The sequence below is a fragment of the Salvelinus fontinalis genome, chromosome 22 (assembly GCF_029448725.1).
Source record: "Salvelinus fontinalis isolate EN_2023a chromosome 22, ASM2944872v1, whole genome shotgun sequence".
NCBI classification, from domain to species: Eukaryota; Metazoa; Chordata; class Actinopteri; order Salmoniformes; family Salmonidae; genus Salvelinus; species Salvelinus fontinalis.
Genome location: NC_074686.1, coordinates 3410839 through 3428670, shown reverse-complemented (window position 1 = coordinate 3428670; position 17832 = coordinate 3410839). Strand labels below are relative to the sequence as shown.

The 17832-nt window shown below is 41.3% G+C and overlaps 2 protein-coding genes and 3 non-coding genes across 5 annotated transcripts in view; all 5 read right to left on the bottom strand.

Moving 5' to 3' along the window:
* Positions 1 to 6143: 6143 nt before the first annotated feature.
* LOC129819562 (40S ribosomal protein S5) lies at positions 6144 to 9607 on the bottom strand. Its single transcript, XM_055875915.1, has 6 exons — positions 9509 to 9607; positions 8354 to 8463; positions 7854 to 8063; positions 6978 to 7106; positions 6524 to 6622; positions 6144 to 6351 (listed from the first exon to the last, which is right to left on the bottom strand). Coding segments are annotated over exons 1-6 (618 nt in total). The 5' UTR covers positions 9510 to 9607; the 3' UTR covers positions 6144 to 6282.
* On the bottom strand, positions 6717 to 6847 carry LOC129820415 (small nucleolar RNA SNORA3/SNORA45 family). Its single transcript, XR_008754214.1, has one exon. It is a non-coding gene; the product is annotated as a small nucleolar RNA SNORA3/SNORA45 family (small nucleolar RNA).
* Positions 7568 to 7694, bottom strand: LOC129820409 (small nucleolar RNA SNORA65). Its single transcript, XR_008754209.1, has one exon. It is a non-coding gene; the product is annotated as a small nucleolar RNA SNORA65 (small nucleolar RNA).
* On the bottom strand, positions 8154 to 8285 carry LOC129820416 (small nucleolar RNA SNORA3/SNORA45 family). Its single transcript, XR_008754215.1, has one exon. It is a non-coding gene; the product is annotated as a small nucleolar RNA SNORA3/SNORA45 family (small nucleolar RNA).
* A 3766-nt stretch (positions 9608 to 13373) lies between the features above and the next one.
* LOC129819561 (lysosomal thioesterase PPT2-A-like) overlaps positions 13374 to 17832 on the bottom strand; it is a 12213-nt gene continuing 7754 nt past the window's right edge. The window contains exons 7-8 of the mRNA XM_055875914.1: positions 14700 to 14754; positions 13374 to 14586 (exon numbers count right to left, since the gene is read on the bottom strand). Of these exons, the coding sequence (XP_055731889.1) occupies positions 14443 to 14586; positions 14700 to 14754 (199 nt within the window). The 3' untranslated portion in view covers positions 13374 to 14442. The remainder of the gene's footprint in view (positions 14587 to 14699; positions 14755 to 17832) is intronic.

Sequence of the window (17832 nt, the reverse complement as noted above, 5' to 3'; positions counted from 1 at the left end):
TTCTAGTTGCGCCGTGATTGGTTCAGTGTTCTCACTCATGTGGACAATATGGCACCACAATCTACAGGGAGAGCTAGAAAGTTCAAGCCCTCTTGGGTGCCGCCATAGATTTACATTAGAAGTGCCCATTAGAAGGCTCAAGGTCATTGGCCAGTGATAAAATTACGTCAAATCACGTTATAGTGTTGAGTCATCCGCATACATAGACACACTTACTCAAAGCCAGTGGCATGCCGTTAGTAAAGATTGAAAAACGTAAGGGGCCTAAACAGCTGCCCTGGGGAATTCCTGATTCTACCTGGATTATGTTGGAGAGGCTTCCATTAAAGAACGTCCTCTGTTACAGGTAACTCTTTATCCACAATATAGCAGGGGTGTAAAAGCCATAACACATGTTATGTGTTTGTTATATGTATCATGTTATATTTCCAGCAGACTATGATTGATCATGTCAAAAGCTACACTGAAGTTTAACTAAACAATATTATCATCAATTTCTCTCAGCCAATCATCAGTCATTTGTCTAAGTGCTGTGCTTGTTGCGGAAAGTCCATTGTCAATTGGTTTCCTGTAAAATAGCATTGTATCTGGTCAAACAAATTATTTTCCAAAAGTTTACTGAGGGTTGGGAACAGGCTGATTGGGCAGTTATTTGAGCCAGTAAAGGGGGCTTTACTATTCTTGGGTAGAGGAATGCATTTTGCTTCCCTGAAGGCACACACTTTGTATGTTTTAAATTGAAGATGGCAAATACTAGTGGGAATATAGTCCGCTATTATCCTCAGTAATGTTCCATCCAGGTTGTCAAACCCGGTGAATTGTCATTGATAGACCACAATTTTTTCACCTCTTCCACACTTTACGGAATTCAAAAATACAATTCCTGTCTTTCATAATTTGGTCAGATATACTTGGGTGTCAGTGTGTGTTTGCTGTCACGCCTAAATTTGCTAATCTTGCCAAAGAAAAATCATTAGTGGTTGGCAATATCAGTGGGTTTTGTGATGAATGAGCCATCTGATTTAATGAATGATGGAGCAGAGTTAGCCTTTTCTCATTTATTTGTTTCATAGTACATTTTTAGTTTAGTCACATGATTTCTCAATTTGTGAGTTTGCCAATCGGTTGTACTACCAGACTTCTTTGCCATACCTTTTTCCTCATCCCTCAAACATACAATTTTTCAATTCCTCATCAATTCAAGGGTGTTTAACAGTTTTTACATGGGTGCATGCTTATTAGTAACTGGAATAAGCAATTTCATAAATGTGTCAAGTGCAGCGTCTGATTGCTCCTCATTACACACCACAGACCAGCAAATATTAACATCAACATATGAGTCACTACAAAACTTATTGTATGACCTCTTATACACTATATTAGACCCAGCCTTTTGAACTTTAGTTTTCCTAGACATGGCTACTATATTGTGATCACTACATCCTATGGATTTGGATACTGCTTTAAAGCTAATTTCTGCAGCCTTAGTAAAGATCTGATCAATAGATGTTGATGATTTAATTCTTGCGCTGTTTGTAAGTACCCTGTTAGGTTGACTGATAACCTGAACCAGGTTGCAGCCACTGGTTACAGTTTGATGTTTTTTCTTGAGTGGGCAGCTTGATGAAAGCCAGTCAATATTTAAATCACCCAGAAATTATACAGTGGCAAGAAAAGGTATGTGAACCCTTTGGAATTACCTGGATTTCACAACAATAGACAGTGTGCTTGAACTGATAACACAAATTCTTGTATTTGTGTTGTATATATTGAATACTATTCACAAGAAGCATTGCCTGGTGTGAACCATGCCTCGAACAAGAGATCTCAGAAGACCTAAGATTAAGAATTGTAGACTTGCATAAAGCTGGAAAGGGTTACAAAAGTATCTATAAAAGCCTTGACGTTCATCAGTCCACGGTAAGACAAATTGTTCAGCAAAGGTTCAGCACTGTTGCTACTCTCCCTCAAAGTGGCCGTCCTGCAAAGATGACAAGAGCACAAGGCAGAATGCTGAATGAGGTTAAAACGAATCCTAGAGTGTCAGCTAAAGACTTACAGAAATCTCTTGAACATGCTAACATCTCTGTTGACGAGTCTACAATACGTAAAACACTAAACAAGAATGGTGTTCATGGGAGGACACCACAGAAGAAGCCACTGCTGTCCAAAAAAAACATTGCTGCACGTCTGAAGTTTGTAAAAGTGCACCTGCATGTTCCACAGCCCTACTGGCAAAGTATTCTGTGGACAGATGAAACTACAGTTGAGTTGTTTGGAAGGAACACCGCTATGTGTGGAGAGAAGAAAGGCACAGCACACCAACATCAAAACTTCATCCCAACTATAAAGTATGGTGGAGGGAGCATCATGGTTTGGGGCTGCTTTGCTGCCTCAGGGCCTGGACAGCTTGCTATTGTCAGAAAAACGATTTCCTAAGTTTATCAAGACTTTTTGCAGGAGAATGTTAGTCTATCTGTCTGCCAATTGAAGCTGAACAGAAGTTGGGTGATGCAACAGGACAACGACCCAAAACACAGAAGTAAATCAACAGAAGAAAATAAGCCTTCTGGAGTGGCCCAGTCAGAGTCCTGACCTCAACCCGAATGAGATGCTGTGGGATGACCTCAAGACAGCAGTTCCCACCAGACATCCCAAGAATATTGCTGAACTGAAACAGTTTTGTAAAGAGGAATGGTAAAAAATTGCTCCTGACCGTTGTGCAGGTCTGATCTGCAACTACAGAAAACGTTTGGTTGAGTTTATTGCTGCCAAAGGAGGGTCAACCAGTTATCAAATCCAAGGGTTCACATACTTTTCCCACCCTGCACTGTGAATGTTTACACAGTGTGCTCAATAAAGACATGAAAACGTATAATTGTTTGTGTGTTATTAGTTTAAGCAGACTGTGTTTGTCTATTGTTGTGACCTAGACGATCAGATCCCCTTTTATGCAGAAATCCAGGTATTTCCAAAGGGTTCACATACTTTTTCTTGCCACTTTACCTCTGTTGATATCACATACATTATCAAGCATTTCACACATATTATCCAGATACTGACTGTTAGCATTTGGTGGTCTATAGCAGCTTCCCACAAGAATGGGCTTTAGGTGAGGCAGATGAACCTGTAGCCATATTACTTCAAAAGTATTTAACATGAGATCCTCTCTAAGCTTTACAGGAATGTGGTTCTGAATATAGGCCGCAACACCGCCCCCATTGGCATTTGTCTTTTCGGTAGATGTTATAACCATGTATTGCTACCACTATCATCAAAGGTATTATCTAAGTGAGTTAAAGAGATCGTCAGAATGAGTGTCATCTGTTACAAGTTAATAATTTTATGAACCTTGTTTCATAGAATGTTATTATGGGCTATTTTTTTTAGCACTTTTCTGGGTTGGTTGATTGTTTTTAATGCTTTACTGGGAAGCTTATCAGAGGTAGACTTACTCATGTTATTTATATTTGAGCTGATAGTGCACCGTGTGCTGCTCACCGTGGACTTCCTACTAGGGAAAGGAAATCAGGCACTGCCTCAGTGCTAGCCGCAACTCTGGTTCATAGGCACATGATTACTGCATACAATAGCTGTAGGATCAGAGGTGTTCAGGGCAGTTAGGGGGACATACATTAAGTTACTTACATTGCGTCTGCCAACACCCCTGAGATAATGTACATTTAATTCAGCATTTAGACAACTGCGGCATAACGGTAGGGATTAACTGAGCCTTGAAATTCACGGACAGTCTAGGAGCCAAGATGATTTGGATGGATTCCATCATCCCTATAGAATATTGTGTTCCCAGAAGGTGTCAAAGTGATCTATAAAAGGGATTACAACCGAGCTACAGTAGTATTTTAGCCACGTGTGTAATGCCAGTAGCCTGCTGAATCTTCCACACCCGCAGCCCAAAGATGGCACCGGACCCAAATTTGGCCACATTTAAAATCTTCCTGTACTAGAATTAGTTGTTTAAATCTATTTTAATAAGGTCAGAGCTGGCCCTTGTCATTTGACCCCACATGGACTATGAGAGCGTCACCTACCGGCGTGTCGTAGAACAGCCGGAAGCAGGCTTGTAATGTCCTGTACTCATGCTCCTGGGTAGCACAGGGGTTTTGCCCCAGGAACCCAAGATGTTTCTTACAATAGAGCTGCCGATGACAACAGCTGAGGTCCAGACGTTCTTTCGCATCAAGTTTTTTGCAAACCCTGAGGACCGAACGGCCCGAGCCAGCTGTAGTATCCATCGCAGATGACGAATGGGCAGATCTCTAAGGCAGCCTCACGGTCTGATGAGGGCAAGTGTTGCAACAGAGGACAGAATAGTAACAGTATATACACTGCTAAAAAAAATATAAAGGGAACACTAAAATAACACATCCTAGATCTGAATGAAATATTCTTATTAAATACTTTTTTCTTTACGTAGTTGAATGGGTTGACAACAAAATCACACAAAAATGATCAATGGAAATCAAATGTATCAACCCATGGAGGTCTGGATTTGGAGTCACACTCAAAATTAAAGTGAAAAACCACACTACAGGCTGATCCAAATTTGATGTCATGTCCTTAAAACAAGTCAAAATGAGGCTTAGTAGTGTGTGGCCTCCACGTGCCTGTATGACCTCCCTACAACGCCTGGGCATGCTCCTGGTGGGGTGGCGGATGGTCTCATGAGGGATCTCCTCCCAGACCTGGACTAGAGCATCCGCTAACTCCTGGACAGTCTGCGGTGCAACGTGGCGTTGGTGGATGGAGCGAGACATGATGTCCCAGATGTGCTCAATTGGATTCAGGTCTGGGGAACGGGCGGGCCAGTCCATAGCATCAATGCCTTCCTCTTGCAGGAACTGCTGACACACTCCAGCCACATGAGGTCTAGCATTGTCTTGCAACAGGAGGAACCCAGGGCCAACCGCACCAGCATATGGTCTCATAAGGGGTCTGAGGATCTCATCTCGGTACCTAATGGCAGTCAGGCTACCTCTGGCGAGGGCATGGATGGCTGTGCGGCCCCCCAAAGAAATACCACCCCACACCATGACTGACCCACCGCCAAACCGGTCATGCTGGAGGATGTTTCAGGCAGCAAGAACGTTCTCCACGGCATCTCCAGACTGTCACTTCTGTCACATGTGCTCAGTGTGAACCTGCTTTCATCTGTGAAGAGCACAGGGCGCCAGTGGAGAATTTGCCAATCTTGGTGTTCTCTGGCAAATGCCAAACGTCCTGCACGGTGTTGGGCTGTAAGCACAACCCCCACCAAAAATTGCATTTTTCATGTGGTCACCACCTGCAGAATCACTCCTTTATTGGGGGTGTCTTGCTAATTGCCTATAATTTCCACCTTTTGTCTATTCCATTTGCACAACCGCATGTGAAATTTATTGTCAATCAGTGTTGCTTCCTAAATGGACAGTTTGATTTCACAAAAGTGTGATTGACTTGGAGTTACATTGTGTTGTTTAAGTGTTCCCTTTATTTTTTTGAGCAGTGTATATATATTTATTTTACACTCAGCAGTCCCGTTCTGTGAGCTTGTGGCCTACCACTGCACGGCTGAGCCGTTGTTGCTCCCAGATATTTCTACTTCACAGTAACAGCACCAGTTGACCAGGGATGCTCTAGCAGGGCAGAAATATGAACTGACTTGTTGGAAAGGGGGCATCCCATGACAGCGCCACATCATAAGTCACCGAGCGCTTCAGTAAGGCCATTCTACTGTCAATGTTTGTCTATGGAGATTGCGTGGCCGTGTGCTCGAATTTATGCACCGCCAGCAACTGGTATGGCTAAACTAGCTGAATCCACTAATTTAAAGTGGTGTCCACATACTTTTGTATACATAGTGCAGTAACTCAAAATAAACTGGCATTGTTTGTCACAGTACTTAGGTGTTGTTGCGAAGTCCTCATTAGCGATAAAGCACTGATATTTACCTTTTACTTGAGTAGTCCAATCAGTAGTATGCACCTAAAATGCAGCATTATATTCAAGTAACTACATATCTGGTGACTCAGTTGAAACAAGTGAACTCAAGTTCTACACATTAAGCATTTTAGTGTAGCTTTTGAATGTGATGATTATTGCTCTACTAAGTAGATCAAATCAATTAATTTAAAACCTTTGACTCATTCCTCAACTGTCCTGTATTCAGGCCTTTATAAGTGTTACTAAACACCATACCACATCCAACTTTTTTTTAAACAATGGAAGTTCAAATTTATTTACTCATTTTCTTTTTTTTTTTTTAGAAAGGAACAAACAATTTTAACGGTTGGACTTGGCGACCCTCTCCAACTCGTCCTTCTTCTTGATGGCGTAGGAGTTGGAAGAACCCTGACAAAACACAATCAACACATTGATCAACCCCGAATAAATTGACACGAACACTGGTGAACAAAACCCAACATAACAGCAGACTAGAAAAATCTGATTAAAACTGGTTCGAAATCAAATCTGTATAATACTGAAATCGCAATTGAGACTACACTTTCAACAAACGTCTCACCTTAGCTGCGTTGATCAGCTCATCGGCAAGGCACTCTGCGATAGTCTTGATGTTCCTGAAAGCAGCTTCTCTTGCTCCAGTGCATAGCAGCCAGATCGCCTGAGAGACAGGAGGCAAGACAGTGAGCAGCCATAAACAGAATATAAATAAACTATGTTGTGAATCTTTACAACAAAACAAGTCAAAATGGAGGTTCTGTATCTGAGCTGGTGATTGACTGGGCCACAAGAGACTACAGCCAATGAATAGGCAAAGATGTTTACTCTACGAGCACTCTAGCACACCAGGACAATGAGTTTGTAACGGCGTGACTCTAGCCTCGTGTACACAAAAACAAAATGTACAAACAAGTTTTATATTCCTGTAACGTCACTTGTGATGTAGCCTAGATTTGGCAGTGAACCAAGTGGCAACAGGCAGAGTTGGAGGAGAATGTGGCAGCAGTCTCCTTCACCTGGTTGACTCTACGCAGAGGGGACACGTCCACGGCTTGCCTCCTCACGGTACCAGCACGACCAATACGGGTGGAGTCCTCACGGGGCCCGCTGTTTATGATGGCATTGACGAGCACCTGTAGGGGGTTCTGAGAGGACAAGGCAGAGGGAAGACAAGGTCAACCACCACAACCGTACTGGAATCCATATTCAGGGGTACAAATTTCACAGGCAAAGACTCCGAGCGTACCGTTGGATTCGACATTTTGAACATTGAGATATTAAAGACATGATAGATCAGACGCCTAGTATATTAAGGAGTGAAAGAGACTGGGTCTCTGTAGAAAGACATAGCTGTGGAATGTGTTGGGTGACAAGAGAGCAACGTGTTGATACAGGGGAGACAGATGGACATCTGTGGATTAGATGGAGGGGTTGAGGTCAGGAGGTGAGGACAGATTCTCTTAAAGCTTCTCTAGTGTCCATGAGTTATTTACTCTGAAAAATAAGGACCCAACAGTACATATGGGACATAGAGATGACCAGTAAAATTGGGGTGATAACAACAGGAGAGTAGGCATGGACTTAAATAGAACAATTTCCATGTGGCGTTTGTTCCAGGCCTTTCGGCACAGAGTTGCCCATTTGTTTAGGCAGCCCTGCTTCCTAGAGCTGGGTCTATCTGAGCCTCCACTGGATTATACTCAGTCACTAAAACAGACCAGCATAGTGGCGGGAGGCTGACAGGCATGGAGTTCAAGGCTAAGTCCGCATTTCAAACGGGACCCTATTCCCCATTTAGTGCACTAGTTTTGACCAAGGACCATAGTAGTGCACTATGAAGGGGACGGGGTGACATTTGGGACGCAAAAAACAATGTTGAATAAGGTACGTACCTCCCCGGTCAGCAAGTGGATGATCTCGAAGGCGTGCTTCACAATGCGACAGGTCATCAGCTTCTTGCCGTTGTTGCGGCCATGCATCATCATAGAGTTGGTGAGACGTTCCACGATGGGGCACTGGGCCTTGCGGAAACGCTTAGCTGCATAGCGGCCTCCAGAGTGTGGCAGGTACTTAGCGTACTTCTCCTTCACAGCAATGTAATCCTGAGTTGAAGGAAAAAGCATCATCAATACTAGTTCCCTTCCCAATAACTAAGGTTTCAATGTCCAGGTTAACAGGGAATACATAGATGTTCATGTTTCTGAGCTGGTGATTGACTGGGCCACATCAGACTACAGCCAATGAATATGCAAAGAAGTTTACTCTGCGAGCACTCTAGCACACCAGGACAATGAGGGTCGTAAAGGCGTGACTCTAGCCTCGCTTACACACAAAAGACAAATCATTATGTTTTATAGTGCCTAGTCACAAGTCAAACATTGAAATGCCCTACCTGCAGGGAGATGTCATTGATCTGAACATCGTCTGTGCTCCATTTCCCGAAGAGTTTGATTTCTGGCGTTTCAGCCACTGCAGGGGCAGTCTCCCACGACTCTGAAGTCACTAATGAAAAACAGATGATTTGGTCCGGTTATATTGATGGATTTAATTACGAGAGTTAAGGTACCACAATGTCTGACCCCAGTTCCATGGCAAAAGACCTTGTAATAATGGTATCCCACAAGAATCAATGCTTACTAAATGTTTATTATTTCACCACTGTGCCCCATTTATTGCCTACCTCCCTTGTCTTACCTCATTTGTACACTGTATATAGACTTTATCTATTGTATTATTGACGGTATGTTTATTCCATGTGTAACTTGTTTGTCACACTGCTTTGCTTTATCTTGGCCAGGTCGCAGTGTAAATGAGAACTTATTCTCAACTAGCCTACCTGGTTAAATAAAGAATACATTAAAAAAATAAACACATCACGGCTCAACTAGTTAGCATAATGCTAGAGGAAATAACAAACGGCTTCATCAACATCAGGAAGGAATGGCTGCCACTGTTAGTAACACACTAATAGCTAGTTAACTTGCTAGCCAACGTTATCCATTATACAGTCAACGTTAGTGATGTTAGAAACGTGGGCTGGGCTACACACGGACAGCATAAATATATTGGTTTAAGTAGTTAACGTTAAATTATATTATATGAAACAGTCTGGATAAAACGTAAAGGTAATGTGAATGAGCGCAGACACCCGACAGTAGGCCCAAAAGGCTAAAGTTAGCCCGAGTCAACTAGCGAACGATAGTTATATGGCTAATGTCATTATGAGCAAAACATGAGATAAACATATGTTAAACACCAAACTGAACATCTTGCATAGCAACAATGTTCCGAGTGGTCCCGGGAGGACGCTAAATAGGTAGGTAGCTAGTTAGCAATGTCGCACGTGCTAGCATGAAGTTAATCTGCCCCGGCTGAAGGAATTTGAGCAGAGAAAAAAAACACTCGGATGATTTAAAAACGACTTTGGACTATAAACTGATATACTTCTGACTCAAAGTCAAACAAGCAATGTTACACGTACGGTGGTTGGACATTGTGCTTTTTCATGCAATTTTTGGCTTGAAAATTGTAACATTATTTCACTCACTTGTGTCTGCCGTTCTGCACCACACTTCTCAAAGCCGGAAAAGGGCCTTTTCAGGGCGCATCAAACAGATATACAGTGAGGCGGAAATGAGGCATCTAGATTACAAGGCTTTTATGGAATTGTAGTTCAATGGCAGAAATCCCATCTCCGATATGTACAGTGCATTCGGAAAGCACTCTGACCACTTTACTTTTTCCATATTTTGTACGTTACACCATATTCAAAAATTGATTAAATAGCCCCCCCTCATCAATATACACACAATACCACATAATGACGAATCGAAAACAGGTTTTAATACATTTCTGCTAATTTATTAAAAATAAAGAGACCGAAAAAGCTTATTTGCATAAGCATTCAGGCCATTTACTATGAGACTCGAAATTGAGCTCAGTTACATTCTGTTTCCATTGATCATCCTTGAGATGTTTCTACAACTTGATTGGAGTCCACCTGTGGTAAATTCAATTGATTGGACATGATTTGGAAAGGCACATACCTGTCTATATAAGGTTCCACAGTTGATAGTGCATGTCAGAGCAAAAACCAAGCCATGAAGTTGAAGGAATTGTTAGGAGAGCGCAGCGACAGGCTTGTGTCGAGGCACAGATCTGTGGAAGGGTACCAAAACATTTCTGCAGCATTGAAGGTCTCCAAGAACACAGTGGCCTCCATCATTCTTAAATGGAAGAATTTTGGAACCACCAAGACTCTTCCTAGAGCTGGCTGCTCAGCCAAACTAACCAAACGGGGGAGAAGGCCCTTGGTCAGAGAGGTGACCAAGAACCTGATGGTCACTCAGACAAAGCTTCAGAGTTCCTCTGTGGAGATGGGAGAACCTTCCAAAAGAACAACCATCTCGGCAGCACTCCCCCAATCAGGCCTTTATGGTAGAGTGGCCAGACGGAAGCCACTCCTCAGTAAAAGGCATATGACAGCCTGCTTGGAGTCACCTAAAGGACTCTGAACATGAGAAACAAGACTCTCTGGTCTGATGAAACCAAGATTGAACTCTTTGGCCCGAATTCCAAGCGTTACGTCTGAAGGAACGGGGGGAGCAATTTAATAAATTTTAGAATTAGGCTGTAATGTAACAAAATGTGGAAAAAGTCAAGGGGTCTGAATACTTTCTGAATGCACTGTATAAGACTTCACATGTCATTTGATTTATCAGGTGCAACAGATGCACTCGTGGAACAAAACCGTTTGTTTCGTATGAGAACATTGAGCCTACAAGACAGTTGAAGTCGGAAGTTTACATAAACCTTAGCCAAATACATTAAAACTCAGTTTTCACAATTCCTGACATTCAATCCCAGTAACAATTCCCTGTCTTAGGTACGTAAGGATCACCACTTTTATTTTAGAAATGTCAGAAATAGGAGAGAATTATTTGTATTAAATACAGAGCGTTGCACCGTGATTGGCTCAGTGTTCTGTCACTCATGGGGACACTACATCACCACCAAGTCTAAGGGTAGACATAAAAAATTCTAGGCCCTTGGGTGCTGCCATAAAGTTACATTAGAAGTGCCCATTCAAGAAGGCTCAAGGTCATTGGCACAGATTAAATGTCAAATCACGTTACATGTACAGTAGCTTTTATTGGACTGATCATGTCAACATCATACTTTTAAAATCTTACCTAGCAGTCATCATCATGAATCAAGTTGACAATCTACTGGCAAATCCTTTTTAATCCTTGTCATATGAAAGCGGTCTAAGGCACTGCATCTTAGTGCTAGAGGCGTCACTACAGACCCCGGCTCGATTCCAGGCTGTATCACAACCGGCCGTGATTGGGAGTCACATAAGGCGGCTCACATTTGGCCCAGCGTCGGCCAGGTTTGGCCGGGGCAGGCCGTCATTGTAAATAAGAGTTTGTTCTTCACTGACTTGCCTAGTTAAATACAGGTTATATAAATATAAATGAGAAATAATGAAGAGAAATTATAGATCAAACGTATTGATGATCATCGGCCATTGGACATAAGCATTACACAACGAGTTGGAAATTGCAAATTCAACAATGAGTGGTTTGGAAGGAATCAGTGACAGTGGCTAACTCTACAAGCATTGCAAAGCAATCACTCGCCTGCTATTCAGTGGAGTGGCTGTGTGGTCCCAAATCTGTGATTAAGGGTCTCGTTTCCAAGTTTAAAATGATAAACATTCAACATTGGCCATGCTGTCAATGAAGCATGATTTGTGCTGCGCTCAAAACAGCGGTTAACTCAGAACTGTGAAAACTTGACTTCAGTGAGTTCAAGACAACTGGGAAGTCGGGAATAAACGAGCTCCGACTGGGAATTGGAAATCCGGCCTCTTTCTAGAGCTAGGATCTCTGAGACCAGCCACCTGGACAGCTGATGAAACTGTGGGTTTGCACCACCAAAGAATTTCTGCAAACTGTCAGAAACCGTCTCAGGGAAGCTCATCTGCGTGCTCGTAGTCCTCACCAGGGTCTTGACCTGACTGCAGTTCAGCGTCATAACCGACTTCAGTGGGCAAATGTTCAACGTCGAACTGTACCAGGCAGATGACAGACAGCGTGTATGGCGTTGTGTGGGCGAGCGGTTTGCTGATGTCAACGTTGTGAACGGCTGCCCATATGATATGGGCAGGCATACGCTACGGACAACGAACACAATTGCATGTTATCGATGGCAATTTGAACACACAGACATAATGTGAAGAGATCCCGAGATCCATTGTCGTGCCATTCTTCTGCCGCCATCACGAGAATGCACAGCCCCATGTTGCAAGGATCTGTACACAATTCCTGGAAGCGGAAAATGTCCTAGTTCTTCCATGGCCTTCAGCGTATTTGTATATTTTTACTTTTACCCCTTTTTCCCCGGTATCCAATTGGTAGGTAAAGTCTTGTCTCATCGCTGCAACTCCCGTACGGACTCGGGAGAGGTGAAGGTCGAGAGCCGTGCGTCCTCCCGAAACACGACCCAACCAAGCCGCACTGCTTCTTGACACAATGCCCGCGTAACCTGGAAGCCAGCCACACCAATGTGTTGAAGGACACACCGTACACCTGGCGAATGTGTCAGCGGCCACCACAGGAGTCGCTAGAGCGCAATGGGACAAGGACATCCCTGCCGGCCAAACCCTCCCCTAATCCGGACGACGCTGTGAAAGCCTGGACTCAAACCAGGAGCTCTAGTGACACAGCTAGCAACTGTGATGCAGTGCCTTGTGCCATTCGGGAGCCTTAAGTGTATTTAGATAAAACTTTTTTGGTTTGGCTAAACCGTTTACAATCCCTTTAGAGTTGCTTGCTGGCTAGCTACAGTGGTTAGCTGGCTAGTTAGCTACAGTAGGTAGCTACTGCCATCAGTTGTTATATTTGACCTATTATACCATTTGTAGAATACATAGTGGCATTTGAATATAGCTTGGGAAAAGGGAATCCGAACACAATGTGGACACGGTAGACACATTGACAGCCGAAGGGATGGTCACCTTCAGAGCATCAAAACCCTTGTAATTTTGTCTTATGTTGCACCTACCCCACATTTTCCATTTTCCAAGAATAGCCTTATGTTACTAAATGTATCCAGAGTATTTCCAGATTTTGTTATCAACAAATGCAGACGAAAGTACAGTAAATGTAAAATGCACAAATTCAAGCATAACATTTGGATTCAGTCTTGTGACCTGTTGTGTCCTCACCTTTGGTCTAATGATTTCCCCATTACCTTCAAACTGTTCCCTTTCAATTGCTACTATGGTTATGCATTTAACATTTATTCTGTAAGAAACATTTCAATTTACCCCTATAGGCCAATTCCCACAAGTGTTAAACCTTAACAAATAAATGCAATGTAAAGAACTCAGATAACACAGAAAAGTATACCTTTTAGTAATCTATTGATTTATGCAATGTCAATTTTAAAACTTCCCTTAGAAGCAGAACATAAACCAGGAAGTGTGTGACAATATTAAAATACATACACTTAATACTGCAATGTCAACGATAAAAATATAACAATCTGAGTCTCATTTTAAGTTCACATCAAATTACATTTTAGCAGATAACATTTTCAATCTTTGTGCAATGCTTGCCGTCTTAATTCACATTGTAATTTAGTGAAATTACTCTATCGTAAAGGCAATCCCCTGTGTCATACAATAAAAACACCTATAACAAACAGTCAAGTTAAAAATAAATCATTCCTTTGACAAAAACAGACATAGGTTTGATCAAAAGCCTGAGATACCTAATTGCAATGAGAGGTACAGGTATGTCACATACATTATGCTCAAGTGGACAGGTAAATTACCTCCTGGCACTCTACTCCCCTTCCATCCATTCCTAAAACCTCCTTCCTTTCTCATATTCTTTGGTCTCCAGTAGCTCTTCCCTTTTTTCTATCCACTCCCCCCTTTTAGCACAATCACTAAAGGCAGTGTGCCATAGCACTTCAGTTTGTAAACACATAATGGAACAGAGACATGGGTAACACAAAACTAATGGCATGATTTCTACTGCAGCGGTCTGCCGGGTGGCTTAGCAATGACCAACGGTTTACTTTACAGGTTAAAAAGACATTTGTTAACAGCTAAAACCAATGGTAAAAGTCACTTTAGCAATGAGATGAACTGAGCAGTGGGTCTGCAAATGTACCGGATGTCACTCAGTCAGGCACTGTTGTGTGATACCTCAAAGTATGTGTGGGTAAAACACACACACACACACACACACACACACACACACACTAGGGTAAGGATGTTTTGAATCATTCTCACAGAAATGTAAGAACATAAGATGTAGTTCACAATGAAAGTTTCACACACAGTGGAAATATGAGTGCCACACTGCAGAAGTAAAACTTTGTGCATGAGTAGGTGTGTGCGTTTCACTGTCACGATCGTATGAAATGGGACTGTTCTTGTGATGCTGTTTGGTGGAGTAGTCAGCTCTAGACAAGCCACTTTTCAATGCAGGCGTTGAACACCGTGTAATTGGAGTGCCAATTGATGTGCTCTACTCCAGCCATGGAGCACAGGAACAGGTCCCCGCGAGCATTTAGGGTCTTCAGGCCAAACACATCTCTCAAATAGAACTGGGAAAGAAGGAGAAGAGTGCAAGGAATCGTTATAAGATAACGGCAAGCATCAATACACATAGCATCTTGTGTCATATTTAGGCACAACCATGGTCTAAAATAATACTTACATCCTGGTCCTTTATCTCAACGACAGTCTCGTTGTCATCGAAAAATCCAAACTGACTAAAAAGTAAAAAAGGGAGGGAACCAGTGAGTGGATGACCTTGAATGAATAACATACACATACACAGTTGAAGTCGGAAGTTTACATACACCTTGGCCAAATACATTTAAACTCCGTTTTTCACAATTCCTGACATTTAATCCTAGTAAAAATTCCCTGTCTTAGGTCAGTTAGGATCACCACTTTATTTTAAGAACGTGAAAATTCAGAATAATAGTAGAGAGAATGATTTATTTCAGCTTTAATTTCTTTCACCACATTCCCAGTGGGTCAGAAGATTACATACACTCAATTAGTATTTGGTAGCATTGCCTTTAAATTGTTTAAATTGGGTCAAACGTTTCGGGTAGCCTTCCACAATAAGTTGGGTGAATTTGGGCCCATTCCTCCTGACAGAGCTGGTGTAACGGAGTCAGGTTTGCAGGCCTCCCTGCTCGCACACGCTGATGGCCACTCCAATACCTTGACTTTGTTGTCCTTAAACCATTTTGCCACAACCATGTAAGTATGCTTGGGGTCATTGTCCATTTGGAAGACCCATTTGCAACCAAGCTTTAAAGTCCTGACTGATGTCTTGAGATGTTGCTTCCAAATATCCACATACTTTTCCTCCTCAAGATGCCATCTATTTTGTGAAGTGCACCAGTCCTTCCTGCAGCAAATAACCCCCACAACATGATGCTGCCACCCCTGTGCTTCACAGTTCATTGAGTTTGAAGGTAGGCCTTGAAATACATCTACAGGTACACCTCCAATTGACTCAAATTATGTCAATTAGCCTATCAGAAGCTTATAAAGCCATGACATCATTTTCTGGAATTTTCCAAGCTGTTTAAAGGCACAGTCGACTTAGTGTATGTAAACTTCTGACGCACTGGAATTGTGATTCAGTGAAATATAAGTGAAATAATCTGTAAACAATTGTTGAAAAAAATTACTTGTCATGCACAAAGTAGATGTCCTAACCGACTTTCCAAAACTATAGTTTGTTAACAAGAGTGGTTCAAAAACGAGTTTTAATGACTCCAACCTAAGTGTATGTAAACTTCCGACTTCAACTGTTTGTGTGTGTGCATGTATGTATATATATTTATTACACACACACAATCAGCAAAAAAAGAAACGTCCCTTTTTCAGGACCCTGTCTTTCAAAGATAATTGGTAAAAATCCAAATAACTTCACAAATCTTCATTGTAAAGGGTTTAAACACTGTGTCCCATGCTTGTTCAATGAACCATAAACAATGAATGAACATGCATTTGTGGAACGGTCGTTAAGACACTAACAGCTTACAAACGGTAGGCAATTAAAAGAAAGATGCCCAGGGTCCCTGCTCATCTGCGTGAACGTGCCTTCGGCATTCTGCAAAGAGGCATGAGGACTGCAGATGTGGCCAGGGCAATAAATTGCAAAGTCCGTACTGTGAGACAAGACAACAGGGAGACAGGACGGACAGCTGATCGTCCTCGCAGTGGCAGACCACGTGTAACAACACCTGCACAGGATCGGTACATCCGAACTTCCCACCTGCGGGTCAGGTACAGGATGGCAACAACAACTGCCCGAGTTACACCAGGAACGCACAATCCCTTCATCAGTGCTGACTGTCCGCAATAGGTTGAGAGAGGCTGGACTGAGGGCTTGTAGGCTTGTTGGAAGGCAGGTCCTCAGACATCACCGGCAATGTCGCCTATGGGCACAAACCCATCGTCGCTGAACCAGACAGGACTGGCAAAAAGTGCTCTTCACTGACGAGTCGCGGTTTTGTTGTCATTGCAGGCAATCTCAACGCTGTGCGTTACAGGGAAGACATCCTCCTCCCTCATGTGTTACCCTTCCTGCAGGCTCATCCTGACATGACCCTCCAGCATGACAATGCCACCAGCCATACTGCTCATTCTGTGCGTGATTTCCTGCAAGACAGAAATGTCAGTGTTCTGCCATGGCCAGAGAAGAGCCCGGATCTCAATCCCATTGAATCAATCCCACGTCTGGGACCTGTTGGATCGGAGGGTGAGGGCTAGGGCCATTCCCCCCAGAAATGTACAGGAACTTGCAGGTGCCTTGGTGGAAGAGTGGGGTAACTTTCACAGCATGAACTGGCAAATCTGGTACAATCCATGAGGAGATGCACTGCAGTACTTAATGCAGCTGGTGGCCACACCAGATACTGACTTACTTTTGATTTTGACCCCCACTTTGTTCAGGGACACATTCCATTTCTGTTAGTCACATGTCTGTGGAACTTGTTCAGTTCATGTCTCAGTTGTTGAATCTTGTTATGTTCATACAAATATTTACACATGTTAAGTATGCTGAAAATAAATGCAGATGACAGTGAGAGGACGTTTCTTTTTTTGCTGTGTATATGTATATGTATATATATATATGTATATATATATACATATATATGTATATATATATATGTATATATGTATATATATATATATATATATATATATATATATATATATATATGTGTATATGTATATGTATATATGTGTATATGTATATGTATATATACGTATATATATATACATATATATATATATATATATATATATATATATATATATATATATATATATGTATATGTATATATACGTATATATATACATATATATATATATATATATATATATATATATATATATATATATATATGTGTATATGTATATGTATATATATATATATATATATATATATGTATATGTATATATATGTATATATATATATATATATATATATATATATATATATATATATATATATGTATATATATATATATATATGTATATATATATATATACATATATATACATATACATATATATATACATATATATATATATATATACATACATATGTATATATATATATATATATATATATATATATATATACATATACATATACACATATATATATACATATATATATATATATATATACATACATATGTATATATATATATATATATATATATATATATATATATATATATATATATACATACATATATATATATATATATATATATATATATATATATATATATATATATATATATATATAT

What these genes read in the sequence shown, in the direction of transcription:
- LOC129819562 (XM_055875915.1), bottom strand. An exon ending in CTCTGCGTAGAGTCAACCAG is followed by an intron (nt 6,623 to 6,977) that starts GTGAAGGAGACT and finishes CCTGTCTCTCAG; the next exon opens with GCGATCTGGCTGCTATGCAC. An exon ending in AGCTGATCAACGCAGCTAAG is followed by an intron (nt 6,352 to 6,523) that starts GTGAGACGTTTG and finishes GTGTTTTGTCAG; the next exon opens with GGTTCTTCCAACTCCTACGC.